Below are 25,560 nucleotides of genomic sequence, written 5' to 3' on the forward strand. Positions count from 1 at the left end.
ATGCCGTGTGTGCCTCTTCAAACACACCTGCTCCTAACGCCTCGGAGAAATGAGTTTGACCTCAGTTTTAACTGCAGTCCCATAACCAGCGTTACCACAATGTCATTTTCACTAAGAGGATAATATGCACGCTTCAGCCTAAATGATGATATCAGCTCCTACAGTACAACCTTGTTCATCTTTCATTATTTCTCTACTGAGACGTAATTTGCTTTATTTAGTTTATTCAAACTGACGCTTGTTTTATCAGTTATGCCTGTGAATGGACGATGATTTTAGAGGTTTGGGAATATAGTTTCATTAAATATGCTGCTTTGAGTGTGATGAAAGTTCCTCAGAGACTCTTAAAGCTGTGGCAGCTCAGCATCATATAATTACCTGTCTCTCACATGTTGCCCTGGAAACAACACAACCTAAGGTATTCACGAGTTTCCTGGTGAGACCGTGGGCGCTTCCATGACACCCTCCCTCCCTGTTTCCAGCTGCCGGTTGCCTGTTTCCACCCAGGACCGTTCATAGCAAAAGACACTGAAAATAATCATAATAATTGTTGTGACTTTGTACCTACCTATGTCTTGTAATGGAGCACCCCAGCACAATAATTTCACACGTGCATAATTGTACAACGGAGTGACAATATCTTGAAGCTAAAGCTACGTTCAATGACCAAATAATAAGAGTTCTGGTTTGGACGTTTAGCCTTCAAAACAAAAGCGGTCGCTATGCAACCACATACTATTTGTAGCCATTTCGGCTAAAATAAGCCCGTACAGTACGAGTGAATTGACATTCACTTCGTTTTCATAAAATATCGCTGCTATGCAACCACACAACGTTACTATTTTTAGCCATTTCGGATAAAATAAGCCAAACGTTCTCAATCTTTGACAGCGGCGCGCACGTCCTTGCTAGTAAAAAAAAATTAAACAGGAAGTCGACGACCGGCAACCGCTGAGAATCATTGGAAACGTAAGTCCAGGAATAAGGTGAATAGAGGGTGTAATGTAAATAAGTCCCCTGCATGCTTCAGCATGGGGAAATCAAACCTGTTGGCTGTGTGAACCAACTCTGAAGGTGACTACTGTATTATTTAAACATAGTGCACTCCCTCTGAGCACGGCGAAATGACAGGACCTGTCAGAACAATCTAACTCTCCACTTACCGATGTGACTTCTCAAATTACTGCATCTTTGATGAGGACTAAACCTAGGCAGTTGAAAGAACCGCCGACTGAATCTGCCAAGCTGATATTCACATCCAGTGATGGCATTTCCCCAATCAGTCCGTCAACGAGCTCTCTGTCCTGGGGGGCGGACAGCTCTCTGTCCTGGGGGGCGGACAGAAGAACCGGTTTGACCTCTGCGGCTCTCTTGTTTCGCCCCTTAGAGCTTTCTTTCTTTCACTCTTTTTGTGTAGTGGCTACAACTCCTTTGGAGCGTGGAATAGTGAAATGGACGGGGGAGGGAAGTGGGAGGAGAAGTGAGGGGAGATTAGGTGTGGTGGTGGTGGTGGGTGGGTGAGGGGTTGGGGGGGCACAATGCCCCTCTGTGTGTGAGGACTGGGGGGCTGGTGATGTCATGGCTGGCAGGACCCTGGGCTCACTGAAGCCTCTGAAGGCTCCACATGCTTGAGGCTCAGAGGAGCTGCGGACTTTGTTCTGGTGGATCAGACTGTGACGGAACCTCTCCATCCCACAGCCAGAGACAGACCTGCGCACAAAACACCATCTCCACAAGTCACTTAGTTTACTCATATCCAGTCTGTGGGATGATGTCATTTCACTTATTTCCAGTGTAAATCAAATTGTGGCAATGACTTTGTTGAAGCGAGTGACATCTTGACATTGTCTTATGAGTAGGTACTACTTAGGTAGGTTGTTTGTTTCCAGAAACTCTTGAACACAGGTGAAATTGCAAATAAGTCAAATGACCCTCCCCGTTGGCAGATTATTTTCACTTGCTTTTAGGAATAGATTTTATGACTCAATACTAGATAAAATGGCTGGATAGATGATGGATATTTTTTGAATTGCAGTCAGCCAGTCAGCACATCTCTATGTTACAGCAAGAGAAGCAGCTACGTAACTATTTGCTCTGTCGCACAGCAGTACACCGACAGACAGACACTCATTAAGCCGGTCAATCAGCCAGCCAATCAGGAGGGCTACAATCAGCGGCCAATCAGGAGGGGTAGGTCAGGAATGGGGCTATTCGAGTTGGAGAGGTTAGGGACATATTGCCAGTCCTCATATGGCAGAGGACTTATGTCTTACATGTACTGTACGTCTTAGTTTGGTAATAATATCACAATGATATTTACTCTCTCTCTCTCTCTCTGTATCTGATCTCAGTGAAATTCGCCCATGTTCACCAATGTTTCAGTCTTTCACGTGTATCATTACTCATTTTGTAGCTGCAAACACCCCCGTTCTGTTATTTCGTGGCAGTATTACAGTAATGGTTGTCGGATTTGTTTGACGGGGGGAAATGGTCATAAAGAATGAGGAGTCCTAATATCTGTACTGACCTCTAAAGGATTTTGAGACTATTTCTGTGTGTGATTTATGTGTGCGCACAGAGCCATAAAGTGGCTTTACAGCAGCCGCCAAAAACAGGCATTTCTCTGGAAGCGACGAGCTTATCGGCGAGCGCTTTTAAACGCCTCTTAGCCAAACAAAGAGGCGGTGGCGTTTGCCAGAACGTTATTGGCAGAGAGGGGTTTTGTGACTGACCGTCGTTTCCTCGAAGAATGTCCTGGAGAAAGAGAGAAAGGCTCCTTTTCAGAGCTCGGCCTCGCGACTGTCATGTAAACACACACGCAGAGAGGCTCCTTTCATTAGCTATGCTAATCTGGAGGTCACGTGACTCGCCACAGGCTCCAGGGTGCTCCTGGCTCCCGTCTCCAAAGACCAGGGTCCCATCTTCTCCTTTCTGGTTCATTGGGTTAATTTGCTGTGTGTGTCCCTTTCCCCATATAGCTGTTAGATTGTCATGAATGTGGATCTGACCCTGGCTGAACTGGCTCTTCCCTTTGCAGCACTCTCTGCTGTTCAGTTGTCATGCAGCTACTTCAGCTGGCAGCTTTGATAGACCGAGCGCTTTGATCGCCACATCTGTCACCTTTTGCCCCGTTGTTGCTGCACTGTAAAGTGGGTATGATCGAAATAAAACTAGGTAACGCTTCAAATGTTTCCCACACTTTGCATTGGGGGGGGGGGGGGGGGGGGGGGTGTGAGTCTTTCGGTATCTCACGATTTGATTCAGTACATGGGGGATTTCAGGATGTACTCGAGTCCGCTGTGTGCTAAGAAAGGCAGTGTAGCAAATTATGGCATGAAAAGCCAAATAAAGTGTAAGATTATGTAGTTTGTTTAGTTTTACATGATCATTATTATATTTTCATTATATATTATCAACTGATTGCGATAATGTAAACACAATACACACAAAGGCAAACCTAAGACAAAAGGTCATATTTATTCATGCTAAACTTGCACAAATAAAAACTTCTTAGTATTTCTCAGTTGTCAGTGACTTCAAGAAAAATAAGTTAAATACAAAAAATGTAAATGAAAAAAGAATGGATTTTTGGAAGTTGTGAATCGATTGAGAATCGTGGAAGATAAGAAGTGCGATCTTTGGCTTGCATCAATTGATTTTTTCCCACTGCGCTGGGCCAACAGCCCCGTCGGGGTCAGGGGATGGAAAAGCCAGGACACTCAGTCAGTCAGTCAGTCATGGACATTCAGTGAGTTTACTGTAGTGGAAAATAGTCCGTATTCAAGGGGCAGGTAGGGTTAGTGGCTAGGGGGATACGGGTGGTGTTGGGGGGGGGCCATAGGGATAGGAAGGTGGTCGAGAGACAGGATTCGAGGGGTGGGTAAGTGCCGGTGGAGTGGCTAGGGGGATATGGGTGGTGTAACTGGTGTTGGGGGCAGGCGGTGGCAAGGAAGAGGGGGGCAGGGAAAAGGGGCCATAGGGGGAGTGACGCCATTCATTTGGCTTAAAGGTTTGCGCTTGTTTCTGACACCCCTATTTTGCATTCACAGAAGGTGCTGCTCCTTTTACCTCATTTCCTTGCTGTGTTTGTAAATCTCTCAGAGGGCTTTGTGTCTGTAGCTGGAGATGACAGCTTTTCAGAGGTATGGCCATCAGCTAGTGCCGCACACTAATAAACTGTTTCCTTGATGAGTGTATTCTTTTCATTTAACATCAGATTTATACAGCAGCTCCGGCTCCATTTCAGGGGCCGGCCATTACAGGGTAATTACTACATGTTAGATGATGTCGTTTACTCCTCGAAGATGAGCAGCAGAGAATGAGCCACCTTAATCAATTAATATGATCTATGAGGCCCGTGGAGGCGATATGGGATATGGATAGGATATTCTCTGTATCTGTGTGACTCGCAAGGTGATCATTTAAAATTCCCTTCAAGCAAAGTCTCCTCAATTTTTAATGAAGCTGCCGATTAAAAATTGTGTTTCTTACACATGTAATTATGTCTTTATTGATTCGTCAGCAACTCAGGGAATGGGATCTCATGAAATATATCCCTGCGATGATAACCTGTCTCAATTCCAATCATGAGAGAAAATCATTAAAAGAAAGACCCCCAGGGGGATGCGGAAAATTATATTTTGATATGCGTGTCACAGTGTGGGCGTGCGCACGCGTGTATGTGTGGCAATCAGTGACGGGCATTTGTTACAGTGTTTGGGGTGTTACAAAATATATTTCTACACTGACAGTCATTCTTGTCAGCAGGGACAAGGGGCTACTTTATCTTCTTCACAAACACTGACTGATAGCTCTCTCTCCCTCTCTCTCTCTCTCCCTCTCTCTCTCTCACCCTCCTCTCTTCTCCTGCAGGCCGTGAGGACGGGGGGAAGATGAGACCGCCCAGCCCTCTGCTGATCCTGCTGTACGTCTCGCTGTCCCACAGTCTGAAGGTGGTCTCCAAGAGAGGCTCAGGTACCCAACGCTGTGTGTGTGTGTGTGTGTGTGTGTGTGTGTGTGTGTGTGTGTCACTGTCCCACAGTCTGAAGGTGGTCTCCAACAGAGGCTCAGGTACCCAACGCTGTGTGTGTGTGTGTGTGTGTGTGTGTGTGTGTGTGTGTGTGTGTGTGTGTGTGTCACTGTCCCACAAGGTGGTCTCCAAGAGAGGCTCAGGTACCCAACGCTGTGTGTGTGTGTGTGTGTGTGTGTGTGTGTGTGTGTGTGTGTGTGTGTGTGTGTGTCACTGTCCCACAAGGTGGTCTCCAAGAGAGGCTCAGGTACCCAACGCTGTGTGTGTGTGTGTGTGTGTGTGTGTGTGTGTGTGTGTGTGTGTGTGTGTCACTGTCCCACAGTCTGAAGGTGGTCTCCATGTTAATATAAAAGATAGTTCAAAGAGGCGAAGTCCAGATAATTGCTCATTATGTTCGCCTCTTCATTCCTGTGGGAGTCATTCTGTCTGATGAGCTTTAGAGATGCGAGTGCGCCTTTTTTTGTGCCTGTCTCAGGTGAAGAGAGCATGATTACTGTCTGAAAAGGTATACCTCCCTCCTGGCTAGAATTAGCTAGAATTCTCTCTATCCAGAGAGAGTGACAGCCACCAAATGATCCAATTGCTCAGTGTCTGGGTCACCAAGGGGTAATGTGAAACTCATTTTGGCTTGAAATGCCAGCAAATTGAGCATCAGTTATGATTGGAACAAATGCAAAGGTCAAAAGAGAACATGGAGAGAAAAGATTGAAGGGAGAAACTTTGTTCATGACAAGAATAGATATCTGGATAGGCAGCTAGTCTGTTAAAAGAATGTGAAGACAAAACAGGCCTTGTGTGTTATATGGCATTCAAGTACTCAGTGATTACCTAGCTCAATGTACTGGATTAGGTAACAACAACAACAACAACAACAACAATTAATTTTATTTGTATAGTGTGAGTGAAAAATGTCTGTTTTTCAAAACATAATTTAAGTGCTTCACAACAGCAAAATAAAAACAGAATGCAACAAAATGACAAAAAATGAAAATGAAATAAAAATAAAAATGGGGGCGTAGTGGCGTAGTGGTATCGCTGTCGCCTCACAGCAAGAAGGTCCTGGGTTCGATTCCCGCCTGGGACGCTGTGGGCGCTGAGGTTGTGTCCCCATCCCCATGTCCTCAGTGCCTACTGCCCAGGCGGGATCATCAAAAAGGGCCTTTCTGTGGGGAGTTTGCATGTTCTCCCCGTGCTCCCCTGGGCTTTCCTCCAGATAGGAACCCCCGCTCAAAAAAACATGATTTTTATTTATTTATTACGCAGCAATTAAGTAAAAGCACATTTTAAAAAAGTGTGTTTTTAAAGGAGATTTAAAAGAAGACAAAGATGTGGCTTGTCTGATCTCCTCCAGCAAATCATTCCACAGCACTGCTGCTTTTCAATCTAGATCTGTGAATCTGTGAAAGTGACCCATCGGATGATCTCAACATTTGGACTTAGGCTTACAGTAATCTAGATGTGATGAATGCGTCCAGGTTCTTGGAAGACAGAAGGGAGCGGATCTTGGAGCTTCTGCGTAACTGGGTAAAACAAGATTTGTCTATTATTTTATCACACTGATTGAAATTAAGATTCTTATGAAAAGTGACAGCAATATTTCTGCAGCTAGTGATGATACTGCTGGTGAATGAACCAAGTAGTTAAGACTAATTGGCACTTGGCAATTAGGCAAACTTCATCTTACCTCATATTTACATTAAAACAAGAGTGGCTCATGCATTTCAATTATCTTCGCCCAAAATATCTTTTCGACAAAGCACTGCATGCATACACACACCTGTGTGTGTGTGTGTGTGTGTGTGTGTGTGTGTGTGTGTGTGTGTGTGTGTGTGTGTGTGTGTGTGTGTGTTAGGGGTGCTCCAAAAAATCGATTCTGAGAGGATCGCGATTCTTAATGCCACGATTCCTGGATCGATTCCAAACTCCCAAGAATCGATTCTTATTTGTATTGTAATTTTTTTTTTTTTTTTTTTTTTTTTTTACAGTGCATCTGAAGGCAACATGCAAGATACCGGCTGAATAAGTGTCCAAATGTTCATGTCATTTGTGTACTGTGGTGCCACCACCTCTTGCACTTAAGAGCTCTGGTTAATGTATTCCCCCCAATATCTATAAATCCTTCTCAAAGTCTACAGATCCCCCCCAGCCTATAAATCCATCTTATCTGAAGAACATAAGGGGGGAATTCCCCCCTAGTTTGCAAAATGAATTTAGGCCCTGACTGTAATACTTCAGAAGTTGAATTTGAAGTTCTGCATTAATACATTTGTAATTTTTTGTCTTAGATTTACCTTTGTGTGTTATTGCAATATAAAACTACATAATTGAGAATCGATTCTAGATTCTGGAATCGAGAATCGTTGGAGTCGAGAATCGTTGGAATCCAGAATCGATTCTGGAATCGGATCGTGACCCCAGGAATCGGAATCGGATCGTGGCTTAGCCGGATCGGACCACCCCTTGTGTGTGTGTGTGTGTGTGTGTGTGTGTGTGTGTGTGTGTGTGTGTGTGTGTGTGTGTGTGTGTGTGTGTGTGTGTGTGTGTGTGTGTGTGTGTGTGTGTGTGTGTGTGTGTGTGTGTGTGTGTGTGTGTGTGTGTGTGTGTGTGTGTGTGTACAGCAGACTTGAGTGGGTATGTGTGTCTGAGGTTTTTAAAGAGTGACCTTTAGCTAAAGGTTTTATACTGAAGTAAGAACAGTAGACAGACACAAAGGGCAGAAGGGCAACTTATCTATGAATAATGTGCTGGAAGACGGTCAGTGACACAGAATACAGACAAGCTTGGCCGTTCCACCTGCAGCAGCAGCAGACTGAAAAGCCTGCACACCAGGAGCAAACTCAAACAACAGGAGTGTGACTGAGGGTCCATGTGCGAGCTTCCAGAGGTTAAACAGTCTAATGAATAGATAGAATTACCAGACAGATGATGTGTTTGGAGCAGAGAGGAGGGAGCAGGCACGGTTTTCCCTGCCTCAAAATGAGGCAGAGGTGCTACTATTGTAGAGCCTGACCGATATGGGATTATTTTGACATGATACGATTTTAGGTGGGTGGGGTGGGGGGGCTTCACCGATTTCTGACCAGGACCTGTTGTGAAACCCACCGTGCTCAGAGTGACTATTCACAAACGCACACAGCGTCACGCCTCCACCACGCCAGGTATGCCGCATTTGCAATTACAAATGACAGAAATCCTTGTGGCTCACCTGGTGGCTCACCTGGTGGCTCACCTGGTGGCTCACCTGGTAGCACGCGTACGACAGAGGCTCGGTCCTTCGCGCGGCCGAGGTGGGTTTGAATCTGACCCGAGGTCCTTTGCCGCATTTCATCTCCTCTCTCTCTCCCCACCTTTCCTGTTTGCCTACTGTCCTATCTAGGGGTGTGCCATATCGTACCGTTATCGATATATGGTTACAGTTCATTATCATGTCGTCAAAAATCCATATCGTGATATTGTGTTAATGGCAATATTCTGACTTGTTGATGTAATGGCGTCAGGGGTGTGACGTTGCTTGAGCATGGCTGAAAGAGGCTCCCCGGTGGAGGAGTTAATTCCAAAAAAACTGAGTGACTTCAGTATGAAAGTGGTTTGGTTACAAAAGAGCATGTACAGCAAACCACAGTAATAGTTGAAGGCATATTTGAATATTTGAAGGCAAACTGTTCCGTTTATGCTGACATATAAAACTATAACACTTATTTTGTTGGCATTGTATGTTCTTGAAATTAGTATTAAAATATTTTTCAGCGTTTTGTCATATCGCCAAGAATATTGTTATTGCAGAAAAAACCTGAAATATCGTGATATTATTTTAGGGCCATATCGCCTATGCTTTCTCACTGCATGGCGCTCCGGTACCGTTCCCCAGCACACTTTTCCCCAAATTGACCCCAGTTTCGGAACATTTGACGAGTGTGAACGTGGCGTACCGTTCCCTTCTGCACCCAGGCGCACAATGGGGAACCGTGACAGGATCCACTTGAAAAGGTGGTCTGGGGAGCGCTTTGGCGTGCCCGGACACGGAACACTTGCGAGTGTGATAGCCAACCGTTCCGAACCACATAGACAACAAACGGGCGACGATAAACTCCAGGCATAGTTGATGATGCAAGTGCACTCTGTTCCGTTTCCGAGGAACGCGGAAGAAATGCTGTAATGTGAAAGCTGACCAGCGGGGGAGAGGGGCGGGGGGGCAATTGTTCCCGCGTGCGGAACGGAATGAAAGCAATCGTTCCCAGTGAGAAAGCAGCCTAAATAAAGGCAAAAATGCCCAAAAAAAGAAAAGAAAAAAGGCGGAAATCCACCGCTTGTTAGAAAATAGTGTTTTCACCCGTGCAGAGTTTTGTCGAGAGCTGGAGGCGGAGTGAAATCTGACGGAGGCAGCCACCTTGTAATTCTCTATGCAGAAGAAACCCTGCTAGTATTTCTGAGTGGACCTGACATGACCTCCCTGTCTACTCTCTAGCTCTTCTAGCCCTCAAACTGCTAATGAAACAGCAGATTAGACTCTACTATGGCCATACAGTAGATCCAGACATTGTTGTTAAATAGATGCTACATACAGTAGATGTTTCAAGCTGCTGTGGGCTTTATGGGCATAGATTAAGTGTAGACTAAAAACAAATGACCTGAGTTCAACAACAGAATAATAATACAAAAGAAATGTCTGTCACTCACCAGGCTAAACATGTATCAGTGAAATCAGCCTCTTGTAGCTTGAACAGGCCCTTAGTTTAGACTACTTAACAAAGATCAATGGAGTAGCATTGATTCAGCAATTTAGCAGTCAGAAAATCTGTTACATTCTCATTATCTAAGTAAGTGATATGACTACTTAGGTCATTTACTGTAATTGTCATAGCAAGATTTGTGTCTCCCTATGGTGTGGAACAGAGTGTTCTAACACAGTGAGAGACTAGTAATGGACTTTATGTTGTTGTCTCTTTGTTCAGTTATTGAGGCACTATTGATTGACTGATTATGTGTGTGAGTGTGTCTCTGACTGTGTATTTATCCAATCACAGTTCTATTAACTTAGCTTATGTAGGGATTTGATGTGTGTGTGTGTGTGTGTGTACGCACAGATGTGTGTGTGTACGCACAGATGTGTGTGTATGTGTGAGTTTGCATGCTGCACCCATACATGCGTACGTGTGTGAGTCGCTGCGTGGCTGTATGCCGCCTCGGTCTCAGGAGGATTTTCCCTATAGCTTTGACACAGGACAGAAGATCAGATCAATCAAGTTGCTCTTCTGGGTCCTGCGGTCAAATATCGATTGCAATAGAATGAGTATCGCCTCCCCTCTGTGAGGTCAAAGGTCACCAAGTGTCACTGGCCAGTTTGGCCACTTAATGGTCCTTTTGGAAGACTCCTCTATGTCTGCCTGCACCATTATAAATGGAGGGGGGAGGGAAGTAAGACAAGCTAATGTTGAACATGTAATCTGGAACATAAACACTTTGTTCCTCTCACACACACACAAACACACAAATACACACACATACGTATCCACACATACACACACAGCCAGCCACTCAAAAGACATGGAAAGTAAGGGCACACATGAGGACAGCACAGAACTGAAAAAACAAATCATACTACAATTGATTTTGCTGAACATCACAATTGCGTTATGAATTGTAATACTGTACATGTTGACACAGCTTTTCCCCACATAATTTATTTTTCAGCGTAAAAAAAATGTTAAAAAATAGAATGAGTGGTGACAGAATGATAGGCTACTGCAGTTTGTATAAAATGAACGTCTTTCTTTGACATGAAATTTGATTTGGTATTCGACATACAGTAGTACCTTGAGAATGAAACTGCCTGTAACATCTTTCGCTATAAGTTTGTAAAACATACTGTATATATATTCACGTTTTGATTTGGAAATTGCCGTAGCCAATATTGCCATTTCTGTTTTTTTTTTTTTAATCTATTACAGTATATTAAACTGTGAACGCCAACATACATTTGAACCATTTTCTCTTCTGCCCCACTGTATTCTTGTCTCCTGTAGCTATCCTGACCAAGTGAGCAGGATAGAGGGGTTAGAGGTGTGATAGGCGTGTGTTGAAGATGACATGTAGTGGTGATGGTGATTCATTGGCTGTTAAGGCCTCGGCTGGGTAATTGTTTTCTGGTTCAAAGGTCTGGGACATTTGTCTTCATGTGCTGCTGCCTGCCCAAAGAGATTGAGCAGTTGAACTTGCCCCCAGGCGTCAGGTCTCAGCCTTGAAGCAAATTCGACATGGTGGCCAAGCTCGGTATTGCAAGTCACGTGACGCCCTGCAGCCCAAAAATAGTTTTTCACATCGACATCCATACATAGGGAAAGAAGCAGCTGTAAAACCCTGGGATTTATTGTGTATGTGTGTGCGTAGTATCACTACAAAGTCAAAAACTACTCTTTTAGTTATCAAGTTCCAAATCATTGGGTCGATTTTTCTTCAGAAGTCACCAAGAGTTGTAGAAAGCGGTATTTTCTGGAGCTCCATGAACGTGTATCTTGGCCACAGGAGGGCTCCTTGCCCATTCAACGCTAGCTCGCTACTTCCTTGTTATGGTACGTTGTGTAACCAGAATGTGTGACTGCAGAGGGTGCTTGTTGCTAGCATGGCGGCTGCTGTCAGAATTGGTGAAATAATCACCATTTGTCTAAAAGTAAAACATGAGAACAATGGGTTTAAACATTCAAAACATTCATTAGCTTCAATGCTAACCCATTGTTATGCTGCTTACCCTTCATGCCGGCAGTGAATATGGGAGAGTGGGTGTCTCATTTTGGCATAAAACTACTCAAAAACATTCAGGTCAAAGTCAAGTCGACTGTTATGGAGAAAATGAACAAACCACAGATGTTTGAGAAGGACTTGGTGAGAGGGAAAGAAAGTTTACAATTGGAAGATAGAGAGAGGAAGAGAAAGACAGAGAGAGAGAGAAAGAGAAAGACAGAGAGAAAGACACATTGAGAGAGAAAGAGAGAGAGAGAGAGAGAGAGAGAGAGAGAGAGTTTTGTTTGGATTACTGTTCTAATGATTTGTTTGTGTGGCATTCCGTATCAAATGGGGAATTCTCTGTGCGTTCTGTAGGGGAGCAGGAATAGCTGGGAATTCCATTCTGTAACCTTGAATAGTTGTGAATGAGGGATCAGCTGTGAAGGCTTGATTAGCCCTCGCGAGACAATGGCTAAAGCTGCTTTCAATTGATTTCCCCTTCCAGTGTCCGGACGGCATTCCCACAGTTTGTTGCACTCCCAAATCCTATAATTACCCGATGTGGACTCTGCTAGGACCTGTGTTACCCCACTTAATGACTTTCCCTGCGGTGGGGATTTTCTACGCGTCTCTTATTCCCTCTTCCTCCACACCGCCGCTGGACACTGCCTGTGCTTTTAATGACCAGTCAGACTCGGCACAATTGGATATCAATTCGGGCAGATTGTTGTTGCTGGTCCTTGGTTGTGTGTGTGTGTGTGTGTGTGTGTGTGTGTGTGTGTGTGTGTGTGTGTGTGTGTGTGTGTGTGTGTGTGTGTGTGTGTGTGTGTGTGTGTGTGTGTGTGTGTGTGTGTGTGTGTGTGTGTGTGTGTGTGTGTGTGTGTGTGTGTGTGCGTGTGCGCGCCTGTGCGTGCGTGTGTGTGCGCCCGTGCTTCCATGTGAATACCCAGGTCACCTGTGGCCCACATCTAGGAGTGTGTGCTCTCCTGCGGGCGAGTGTGTGTGTGTGTTTTCACTCCCACACTCCACTCGATATGTCTTCTGGCCTCTGTGTGATTGTGCGGCACGCTGACCAAGGCCATGCTGACACGGTGTGAGATTTACTCCCAGGGACACCGAGGAGGTCTCCAACAGAGACAAGCTGTCAGGGGCCATCCATCACGCTCCCATTGTCCCCAACTGGCCCGGGCAGAACCTGAGCAGACCTGATCCAGCCTCGCCCCGCTGTGTGGAGAGACCGGCCCGTACAGACCCAGACTATAATGAGAGAAGACAGGGACTCTTTAACTGGGCTCTCAGTCTGCTCACAAACCCAATTACTAGGTTTGCAGCCGGCTGTAAGCCACACTGATGAATGTTAAATATGGGCAAGAACTGTCAGACAGGACCTGGCAACCCACTGGCCTACACTACACACAGTGCAATGAAATGTTGATGTCTCCCCTCGGAGAACGAGCACGAGAGAGAGAGAGAGAGAGAGAGAGCGCAGTGGAAAAATTATTTCAAAGGAAAAAAAGGAAAGAAGCAGATGGTACAAGAGGTGAACAGTACAGTGTGTGTGTGTGTGTGTGTGTGTGTGAGAGAGAGAGAGAGAGAGAGAGAGAGAGAGAGAGAGAGAGAGGAGTAGTAGTGAGGGAATCCAAAGCTTTAGAGCGAGAGGGGGGAGCATCAAGAAAGAATATAGATGGAGAGTCGGGAAATGGTCCATTTGCAGTATGCACTCCAAATGTCATGAGAGCCAGACAATACACATCAGCCAGGCCCGCGGCCCGGCACCGGCACCGGCCCGGCCCGCTGCCTGGAGTAATGGCTTTTAAAGCCAGCCTGTAGGGATGAGTGAACATGCAGCGGTGGAGAACAACCGGAGTGTCGGCTCCGCTCCACTGCCAGTGTGGGAGAAGCTCACAGCCAGCCGGCAGAGGCACTGTACTGATATATGTAGGGTAATGTTAGTGCACTACCTCATAAGCCCTGCAGTCAGCTCACTGTCTATATAGCCTGATATGACACCCGATGATCCCAGCAGGAGATGTCAGGTGTGTGTGTGTGTGTGTGTGTGTGTGTGTGTGTGTGTGTGTGTGTGTGTGTGTGTGTGTGTGTGTGTGTGTGTGTGTGTGTGTGTGTGTGTGTGCGTGCGTGCGTGCGTGCGTGCGTGCGTGCGTGCGTGCGTGCGCACACGTGTGCGTGTGCACGATTATTCATCTGAACGTGTGTTCGTGTGTGACTTGCGATATCCCAACCTCGGCCTCTCGCTGTGTCTCTGAGCTGGATCAAAACGATACCGCCCAATATTCCACATGACTCACATGCAAAGTCCCGCTCCAAATCCCTGATAAGAGCCCGCCACGGATAACCGTAAATCTGACACGGCCCTGAGGCATTGTGGGAGATGAAGTCCACATGCAGAGAGCCCGGCGCCTGAATGAGCTCTCCATCAGAGCAGGGACGGGAACGCAAAATGCCTACATCCAGTCAGTCAGTCAGTCAGTCAGTCAGTCAGTCAGTCAGTCAGTCAGTCAGTCACCTCATTTGTTTGTCAAAGCCAGATCCTTTTCATTTCACAAATCATTTCTCTGACACTCTGAGACGTGCCTGAAACGTTCCCCCTGTCAAGCAGATGGGCTAAATGACAAACACAAATAAGATCTAGTGTGAGAGCTTGCCTGTCCCACAGCCGGGGGTCTGACTACCAGCTTGTATCCAGCATTCATTCTCACTCATTTCCATTGTGGGGAAAGACTATAATAGTTTATTGACAGATCAGCCATCCGCATTGACATCTGCACACATTTGATGTATGACTATTAGGCAAGTTCAACAATGCCGTTAGCCATCGGAGAGCAGCCTTACAGTTACACCATGCTAAGTTACAGTTACACCATGCTAAGTTACAGTTACACCATGCTAAGTTACAGTTACACCATGCTAAGCTACTTACAGTTACACCATGCTAAGTTACAGTTACACCATGCTAAGCTATTTACAGTTACACCATGCTAAGCCAATTGTATTTGATGCTCATTAATAATGCTTGTGCCTGTGGTGCCTGTTTCCCTGTTGTGAGCCGCTAAGCAGCAATGTCTAAGCAGGGACGTATTGATGTGAAGTAGAGAATACAGCCCCCAGTCAGCTACATGGACACAGGCCAGGCCAGGCCAGACACACACGCACGCACGCACGCACACACGCGCACACGCACACACACACACACACACACACACACACACACACACACACACACACACACACACATGTTTATACACACATCACACTTCATAAGTATACATACAGTACACGCATGTGCATATATGATGATACATGTGCAAGCACACACATGTGACACAGTTTATTTATCCTGGGCTAGTCTTGCATCTGCGGCTGTCTCCTCACAACACACACACACACGCACGCACGCACGCGCGTGCACGTGCACTACAGAGCCTCTCCTCCCCTGGTCAATATCTCCTTCTCTAAATGATGAGGAATGGGCCGTGCTGCAGTAACACTGCGCTGGGAGATTGATCACATGCATACTATGGGAGATTAAATGGCTTTCTGCTGGAGAGCCAGACTGCTCCTGCAGTGCAGCGTGGAGATAGGAAGCCCGTCTTTTCTCTCTCTCTCTCTCTCTCTCTCTCGCCGTCTCCGTCTCTACATCAGCGACACAGCCGTGTGTACTGTAGGATAGGCCCGAGCAGCAGGGTCGGTGGGGGTGGGGGGAGGAGGAGGGGGGGGGGGGGGGGGAGTGTGTGCTGGTCTCCACTGATAATGAAGCATGTTTGCGGCACAAATACAATGTAATCTTTAGCATGTAATGTGCACTGGTGTGTGACGGCGTGTGCATATGTTTATCATGTGAGTGTGCGTGCATTAAGCCAGTGGGTTTCTTTCTATCTGCTTGCAGGAACAGATTGCCAGGTAATTAAACACTGGCAAATGAGGAGAAGTGCCACTGGATGCTTTTATAGACATCAGAGGCAATTTGGTCCAAATGAAATGGCTGTGATATGGCTGTGGAGCGTGCTCTCTGTGCTGTGATGTCTCATTCTGTCTGTTATATGTTAGATCACTGGTCAGTGCGCTCATCTCATCTCATCCCTCTGCTGATTGGATCATTCTGCCTGCTGGGCCTTTGCTATTGCCTGATATTGGACACAACATGACACAATATACAGTATGCCATACACACTGACATGACTGAGAGGTGTGTTTCTTGCTGACACTCGGCATATGGCAGCTGTGTGTGTCTGTGTGTGTCTGTGTGTGTGTGTGTGTGTGTGTGTGTGTGTGTGTGTGTGTGTGTGTGTGTAATCTCACACACCCTGGCTTTGACAGAGATGTTGGCTGTCGTTGATTACACCAGATGCTTTTGAAAGACCGCGGGCAGCCAAACTACAAAGACCAGCATTCTCGAAACCCTTACATGGCATTCAAACTACAATTACCCACAGTCCTTTCTCATCTCCTTCTGTCAGAGTGATACACACCCAGTCGCTGCTGTCAGACCTTTAAACACCTAACTGCATGCACACACATATGCATATTGCGTATACACACACACACACACACACACACACACACACACACACACACACACACAGACACACACACACACACACACACACACACACACACACACACACACACACACACACACACACACTCACACACACACACACACACACACACACACACACACACACACAATGCTAGTGTATATACCATCCCTCATTAAGCAAAGACTTAGAAAAAAAGCGCTCCTCACTGAGAGTGTGGGGGAGGAATCTGACTACATCTCCAAATGCTAATGAGAGACTGCTTTATCTTTTTGTGTGTGTGTGTGTGTGTGTGTGTGTGTGTGTGTGTGTGTGCATGTGTGTGTGCACTGTGCACGCGTGCGTGCGTGCGTGTGTGTGTGTGTGTGTGCATGTGTGTGTGCACTGTGCACGCGTGCGTGCGTGTGCGTGTGTGTGTGTGTGTGTGTGCGCACACACGTGTGTGTGTTAGCATGTGTTTGTGCAGGTACAGTAGGGTGAATACTGAGCACAGTTATTTTTACATATCATTATTAGCCAAGTACAGCTCCATTGCCGTGACAACTACACGGCTCCCTTTCCCTTCTGCTTATCACCATAACAACTAATCTAGCATAAACAGTGCTCTCTCTGTCTCCCATTCTCTCTATCACTCGCTCACTCCTTTTTCTTCTGTTGTTAACACCTCCCTTCTCCTCCTCCTTCAGCGCCTCCATGTTCTCTCACTCTCGTCTTTTGCATCTGTAGATGTGGGTGGTTCTGGTGACGCTAACCAGTCCACTGCTTCACGTTGCCGAGTGCCCCAGCTTAGACAAGCTAAAGGTGGCAAATGGTAATCAATCAAAAAGGCACCTATGAGGACTTAGCCAGCAAACTCCCTTATCTTTTGATGTGTTACGGCTTTCTTTTGCTTATAGAGCCTCTAAGGCCCCAGTTATCATTGGATATAAATAACTACAGGTATACGTAGATTGTAACAATCTTGACTAGATGTGATCTGGGTTTGTCTTTTTAGAGGCGGGGCCTGCTCTATGTCTCTGTGTTTGACTCTGTGACTTGAATGTGTTATTGACAGTGAGCTTGGCCTGACAACTTGATTGGCCGATCCTCCGCTCAGGGATTAACTTGCCAGGCTGACAGGCTTTTACAATCAAAGATCAAGCCAATGGTCCGTTTGGCAGAGTTGCTCTGGGATTGACTTAACAGCCTGATGTGCTAATAGAGAGTTATCCCAAGGTTGAACAGCATATAGCAAAGGACACAAGCTTCTGCACTCCATGTAAAGGCATGAGAGCTACGTGACGCACGCGCTATTGATAAAGGGCACGACGCACCCTTATCTTTGCCAACATTGCTGAAGTAAAAGTGAAACGCGTCTTTCAAATCAATTCTCCATCTCGCATTCGCTCTCTCTACTCTCTGCCTCTATTGTTTTCCTTTTAATCAGTGCTGGAAATCACTAATTATTCTGGTTTTGTTCATTGTTTGCCAGATCCCCCCCCCCCCTCCCTTGCCTGCCTCCATCTTTTCATCAGCAGCGTACGCGAGGTCACCTTTGCGCACCTCTGCCCCATTTCCTGTCTTTTCCTCCCCTCTCGTATAATCTCTTCTCCTCTCCCTCGCTCTTTCCCCTAGCTGCCTTCTAGCTGCCTTCTAGCTGCCTTCACATCAGAAAGCTCCAGGGAGACACCGCGGATCACTTCTTATGTAATCCCGCCCCCCCTCTCTCTCTCTCTCTCTCTCTCTCTCTCTCGGACGAGCGCATGTATAAACAGCCACGTGAGTGTTTCAGGCGGTGGGAATATCGATACCATCAATGCTGACAAAATGTCACGTTCTTTCCTCGTAATGGACGGATGGATTTAGCCGTGTCAGACCGGAGCAAAAGCAAAGCCTGATCGACACCTCCCAAGACTACAGGCAGGGCTCGGCCCCTGGAGACGGGCCCGACATCCATATGCAAAGGCAGGGGGGGGGGGGGGGGGGAGATGAAGACACATGAATAGCGTTTGGAGAATGCCGGTTGAAATGTCAGTTGAAAGGATATTGTTGTTATAGGCTTCATTCAGAGGCAGCTCTTACCCCACACCTTGAATTCCTATAATGTCCCCTCTCTCCTCTGGCCAGTTCTCACACACACACACACACACACACACACACACACACACACACACACACACACACACACACACACACACACACACACACACACATGCTTCACTGGCTTGCTCTATGGCGCTACTCTTTTGATGCTGCCTGTTTGTTTGAAATGCCTCTGCCTCTCTCTCTCTCTCTCTCTCTCTCTCTCTCTCTCTCTGTCTCTCTCTGTCTCTCTCTCTCTGCCTTCATTAAGAGGTTGTCTTAAGCTTCCCAGCTTAACGCTATTTACATTTCCATTATTCTACCGTTACCGGGAAGAAATGGCATGAAATCCAGTAGTGTTCAGGACATTAGACAAGCTTCATTCTCACAGCACATGGATTTACATAAATAAGGAGGTTGATACATGGCAGCAGAGAGAGGGAGAGAGAGTGAGTGAGTGAGTGAGAGAGAGAGTGAGGGAGAGAGAGGGAGAGAGAGAGAGCATAAGAAGAGAGGAGATGAGACAACAAAAGATGAAAAAAGAGCATGCACGGAGAGAGGGAGAGCCGTGAAAATGGATCGAGGACACAAGTGGTGCAGAGGGAGAGATGAGAGTGTGTGTGTGTGTGTGTGTGTGTGTGAGAGAGAGAGAGAGAGAGAGAGAGAGAGAGAGAGAGAGAGTGTGCATGTGTGTGAGAGAGAGAGAGAGTGTGTGTGTGTGTGTGTGCATGTATGTGTGTGTGAGAGAGAGAGAGAGAGAGAGAGAGAGAGAGAGAGAGAGAGAGAGAGAGAGAGAGAGAGAGAGAGTGTGTGTGTGTGTGTGAGAGTGAGAGAGCTAAAGTGGTAAATGAGAGGGGATTGTGTGGGGGTCCCTGCCTGTATATAAAGTGGGCTCTGAGGGACTGACAGAGGTCCTCTGAGTCACTGCATGTGATCAATACAGCTCTGGGTTCCCTCATTACTGGACCGGACCTCATTGTGTTTACCCTACAATGGACCGAGGCGATCAAACACTCTTGTGTGTGTGTGTGTGTGTGTGTGTGTGTGTGTGTGTGTGTGTGTGTGTGTGTGTGTGTGTGTGTGTGTGTGTGTGTGTGTGTGTGTGTGTGTGTGTGTGTGTGTGTGTGTGTGTGTGTGTGTGTGTGTGTGTGTGTGTGTGTGTTTGTGTTCATGCATAATAAGCCATCTTATTGTGCCCCTTTCCTCTAATATCATCGAGCTGCAGAGCTGGAGAGCCCCTGCCGGTGCAGTTCTACACTGTGCCATTCCAGGCCCACAGTTTTAGACATACACGCGTACGTGCAAGTAAAGATCTCGCTTCGCGTGAGGCACATAATTGGAAAAATGTCACATCGGTTAATAAAAGAAAAATTGCGCGTTGGTTATGGTCAGGCAACTAAAACAACTTGGTTAAGGTTAGGATTATGGTTTGGGTTAGATAGGGTTACAGTGTTTCCCCTAGAATCTTTTCAGGCCTGGAGGTACTTCAAAACCTAAACCGACCGCAGGGAAGACCCTCGCTGGCGACGAAAATGTTGCCCGTTTGAAGCCAGATTTGGATAATATTAACATTAGGATTAGACTGTGATGTCATTATTCATTCATATTAGTCATTTATGTTATTAGTGGAAAAAAAAGAATCACGCCTGGCGGGGGCCTCGGCCTGTACAATTGTAGGGGAAACACTGGGTTAAATAAGTATATATATCGAGCAGGGGTTTTCAAAGTCTGAGACTGTGGGCAAAGCTTGGAAAAAGGAGGCCCCCCCTCACTCAATTCCTGGATGCTGATTGTTATTTGATCCCATAGACATATGGGACATAGATTGCTGTTTGACATACTTCAGACCAAATACATGAAAAGGTCTGTCTGAAGGCATTTACTTGTTTTCTGACTGTTTCTGGGAAAACGGTCAAATTCCCAAAAACTATTGTATTTCTGAACTATCACTTTAACCAAATTACACACATTAAGGCTATTCTATGATATACTGTATCTCTTTTTAATAACTAATGTATTGTGTTTTCACTTTTCATTCACTGAGCCTTCCCTGAAACTGTTTGGAGCCAGCCTGGGGAGGCCCACCTCCCACTTTGAAAACCCCTGATATAGAGTACGGTGTATATATATACTATAGGAGGCACGGTGGCGCAGTGGTAGCCTTTCGGTTAGAACAGAAGGTCCTGTTTTGATCCCCGCCTGGGACACTGTGGGCGCTGAGGGTGTGTTTCCCCCCAGGTCTTCAGTGCTATACTGTCCAGGTGGGCTATCTCATCAAAAAGGCCTTTCTGTGTGGAGTTTGCATGTTCTCCCCATGCTCCCCTGAGGTTCCTCCAAATACATTATTACCCCCCACTAAAAACATGCAGACCAGCGGCGGTTGGAAGAAGTTGGTCCCTGGGTGCTTCACTGCAGCTGCCCACGGCTCCAGGCCTGACCATTGACGGCACCTCCAAAGCATGTGTGTGTACTGGCCGCCATGCATGTGTGGGCATGACACAATGGCCTTTGTGACAAATAAAGATGGGGTTTGTCAGTCCTGGTTTAATCTTTAATCTTAATATAGAAAACATTTGTCCATATGGAATAATTTGTATATACCGTGCAAACTTCACATGCTTTTTAAGCTAGTAGCTCTGTGTCATGTCCAAGGAGTTTCTGTAATGTTTCAAACTGTGGGCCTACTCGTGTATGCATAGCCTAGAGTACGTCTGGAACTGCACCATCTGCAACTGCACCAGCGGGGGCTCTCCGCCTCTGCAGGGCGATGTTTCTCCTTTCCTCTTGTCCCTACATGATTTCTGCCGTTAATATCTTCTTTCACGGCGAGTCACTGTATGATATAAATTTATGGATTTACTGTATTTACAGTAATACACACTCTGCCACTTAACTGGCAATCTTATTTTAGGTTGAATAAATTTCCCTCGGGTTTAGCTCGTATTGATTGCATGAATGTTTATTGCTCCTGTGCGTTCACCTAGGGTTTGAATGGGAGACTTACTTATTCAAGTTTCTCTGACTGCATTGTTGTGAACGTGCAATGTGTGCGTGTCTGTGCGCGTGCAGGTTGTCCAAGCATTCATAAATGTAGCGATTAGGCTGATGTTTGTGTGTGTGTGAGAGTGTGTGTGTTTGTGTCTTTCTCGCCAACTCTCCATAGAGCCAGCAGGTTCCTTTTGAATGCTAATGACAGATTAGCCTCAGGGGCATCCTCCAGCCTCAAGGCTTCTTCTCTGGGTATCTCGGCCAATCGGGCAGCATTCCTCCCTTTCAGTCCGCCCGCAGCGCGCATTCCCAAACACTCCGACCCCGAGACCCTCTCTTCAGACCGGGAAGAAAGACCCAACAATCGCAGGAAAGAACGCTAGCTTCCCTTTTTTCCTCCGTTTGAAAACCTTGGGAATCTCTCTCTCTCTCCCACTTTTTGCTCTGCTGTGCTGGATGAAGTTGCTTGATGAAGGAGCCTGGGGCCCTCTGAGCTAACCCAAGTGAACTTGCAGCAGCAGTGGGGAAGGATTTAGAGAAACGAATTAGAGACTCAATGAGCACACCAGAAACTGCTCATTTCTCAAACGCACTTACTCATTTCAGCCACCTGCTATGTACTGTAGGCTCATTTCAATGTACAGATGTTACCTATTTAGTTTGGCAGTACTACTGCCCCACTGCCACTGCAGCAGTACTACTGCTACTATTGCCCCGCTGCTGCCAGGCTTTTATTAAGTAGGGGGCTTTTAGAACAAAGAGAACATGTAAATAACAAAAGATCCCACTTGTTACTTTTTGTACAGCTGCAGCAGTACTGCAAAACTAAAAGAGTATAACATCTGTAGCTCTAGTCAAATATTGCTGTAGCGATGCACACAGTCGCTGTGTTACAGTGGTAAGTTTAGAAGCCGATTTCAACTATTCAGTTACTGGATGTTATGGGATTCACATTTTCTATTTCTCTTGGCATACAAACGTAATAAGGTCTGACGGAACGGCTTTTGAATTACCAATGACCACATATTTTACCCTTTTGCACAATTTTATTAGTGTCTCAGTTGAGCCTGAACGATGCCTCTGCCAGAGTTAGTGGCAGTATACTCTTAACAGCGTTGGGAATACAAATGTAATAGTAGAATTTCCTACCTCTATGTATGAATACATCACCCGTCTGTTTGCCTAAGTCGGGAATATCATTCTATCTTTTTGGAATCCCATTCTTCCATTTCACGTCTTGGCAGGGAGGGGTAAATGATGATGGAATGGCCAGAGTAACTCTAGGGCTTTGACTGTAATAGACACATCTCCCAGTCTAATCAAAGGTAAACAGCATATTGGCTACACAGGCAGCAGAACCGCTGTGTGCACAAGAGCTGAGCACACAGGCTCTGCATCCACTCTCCACACTGTGCTCTGTTTGAGCGTCAGGGTCAACGCGCTCCTCCTCTTCACACAAGGGGGGGTGAGATGATCATGTTGGTGTGTGCGGGAGCCTGGCTAGTGTAGAGGAAAAAGCACTCGCCTACCACCACGGAGACCTGCAGTGGGTTGCACCAGCTGTGCGTAAGTTGAAACGTAAGCTAGTTTGAACGTAAAGTCTCACTAAGTCCGAGTTTACGCACTACTAAAAATATTTGGGTTGCACCAAGTGAAATAGTTACAACATAGGCATAAGTTAGAACTTAAAATTTACACCTACATCTTACTAGGTGTAAAGTCCTCCGTAAAATAGCAGTTGGCACGGATTGCAACTTGGCACCGTGGCGCATCGTTGTTTTGCGTCCGCAACGCGCTCTCTTATTATTACACCCTTTGATATTTATGACTCACGCTTTTGTTTCCCACAAGCTGCAGCACTGCATACAAATTAAAATAACCGCAACAATTTAGCGAGGCACGATGGTGGTAAATTAGCCTACAATACTGATAAAGAGCTCACAGATAAACGTTAACAGTAATATGAACCTAAACGAACGTTACTCAATAACGTTCTCATTTGGTTAGTGTTGATGAAATATGAAAGCACTAATTTGCGGTGGGCAACATGTCCTGTTTTCACTCCACTTACTTAAACAACCATAAATAAACACCGTTTCCACCGTGCTTTTCACTGATTGGTCACAGATACTGTACACGTCATTGTCTGCGACACTATTTTGGTTAGTATGGACTTTAGGGTCTACTAGTTAAGATGTACCTTACGTCTCCGTGGTGCAACTCAACAAAGACACAACTTTAGTGTCAAACTAACTAGTTTGAACGTAGCAGTTAGTGTGGACTTTACACCCTAACTTAAGACAGAACTTACGTTCAGCTGGTGCAACAGGCTGCTGGGCTCCTTTCCTGGCAGCGGCAACGTCCGGCTTGGTCAAATCTGCCGACAGACACAATCGGCCGTGTCTGCGGGTGGGAAGCCGGTGGAGTATGAGTCCTGGTCGCTGCACTAGCTCCTATTCTGGTCGGTCGGGCCCCTATTTGGGGGGAGGGGAACTGGTGGGAATAGCCTGATCCTCCCACACGCTATGTCCTGCCGGTGAAACTCCTCACTGTCAGGTGAAAAGAAGCAGCTGGCGACTGCACATGTATCGGAGGAAGCATGTGCTAGTCTATGGCTCTCCCCAGATCGGCAGAGGGGTTGGAGCAATGACTGGGACAGCAGGGGGAATTGGCCAAGTACAATTGGGTAGAAAATGGGAGGGGGAAAAGATCAGAAAAAACTTCATCAGAAGATATATATATACAGTATATATATATATATATATATATATATACACACACACACACACAGTATATATATATATATATATACGGTATATATATATATATATATATATATATATATATATATATATATATATATATATATATATATATATATATATATATATACACACACAGTATATATATATATATATATATATATATATATATATATATATATATATATATATACACACACACACACACACACACACACACACACACTGAGGCTGTCTGAGGCGCGGTGTGTTTTCCATCAGGCCGATTTCAAAATGAGATATCACAATCGTCTATTTCCTGATTTTTTAACTAATGATATTTGATAATTACCTTTCATTCTTCCAATTGGATTTCCCCATCCCTGTTTTATGTTTGGCTTAACAGACCAATCAAGTTAAACAGAGAGAAATTCAGCCCACAGCCTGGTTCTTTTGTTCGCTGTGATTTCCACTTGCTCTTGATGTACTGTACTCATCCCTTAACAGGACGTGTGCCTGCTGTTGCCATCCATCATACAGCTGAAGTGCCCTCCCTCCCCATGTCGGTGTCAGAGCAAACACTTTCATCCCCATCTAAAGCTCATCATCACTGGGAGAAGAGAGAGAGGGGAGGGCTGGGAGAGTGGAGTGTGGAGTGTGATGTTGGAGGTGGAGAGGTGAAGGACAGCTCCTCTCCACAGGGACACACCCGTCCCAACAGAGCCCTCATGTCCCTGATCATGTATTCAGTCACCTCTCTGTCCCTCTCCATCCCTTCGCCCTACTAGGATTCATTCATCAATAATTGAGTTTGGAGATTTCAGCCAAATTAGCGGAGTTATTTTGAAGCAGTTGAATGCATGCTTTCTGCTAATGGCATGGTGCTTTCGGGCAGATGTTTTATTGAAAAGGAGGAGGTTTTAATTTAGTTTAAATTTTTGATAAGTGGTGTTATACTTAGATTATAGGCAAACCGATTTGCCCGCTCTAATGGATGGGAGAGCAGTTGGAACAACTTTGCGACCAACACAAAATGTTCTGGAGCTTAAGTACATTGCCTACTTCCCATAGGAGGGGACATTTCAGTTTCAGAAAGATTGTAAGAGACAGTAATGACCATAATTGCCTGCCAAGGCTCATCCACATCCACAGCTCAATAAACTGCTCTCTGCTTCCCTCTATAGTGCAGTGATCTCAAACTTTTTCATGTCAAGGACCCCTAAACTGAGATAAATTAGACTAGATTTGCAAGGTCCCCCATCTGATAATATTTTTGCCTTTAGATGTTTTATTACAGAAAGTGTATGAAACCCATGTCCAAAATATTCATACATTCTGTCATTGTGTTACTTATGGATGGAATGATAGTGAAAATAAATTCTCCTTTTTGTTGGGGACCCCCTAGAACCCCCTCAAGGACCCCTGGGGGTCCCTGGACCCCACTCTGAGAACCACTGCTGTAGTG

General features: G+C 45.8%; 1 protein-coding gene across 1 annotated transcript in view; it reads left to right on the forward strand.

Moving 5' to 3' along the window:
- Positions 1-4,892: 4,892 nt before the first annotated feature.
- The window catches only part of il1rapl1a (interleukin 1 receptor accessory protein-like 1a), a gene marked incomplete at both ends in the record, with an annotated part of 229,204 nt that continues 208,536 nt past the window's right edge, over positions 4,893-25,560 (forward strand). Inside the window, one exon of the mRNA XM_083639036.1 lies at positions 4,893-4,974. Within this exon, the coding sequence (XP_083495162.1) occupies positions 4,893-4,974 (82 nt within the window). The remainder of the gene's footprint in view (positions 4,975-25,560) is intronic.

Source organism: Poromitra crassiceps, assembly GCF_964638095.1.
Source record: "Poromitra crassiceps genome assembly, chromosome: 6".
In the NCBI taxonomy this organism is placed as follows: Eukaryota; Metazoa; Chordata; class Actinopteri; order Beryciformes; family Melamphaidae; genus Poromitra; species Poromitra crassiceps.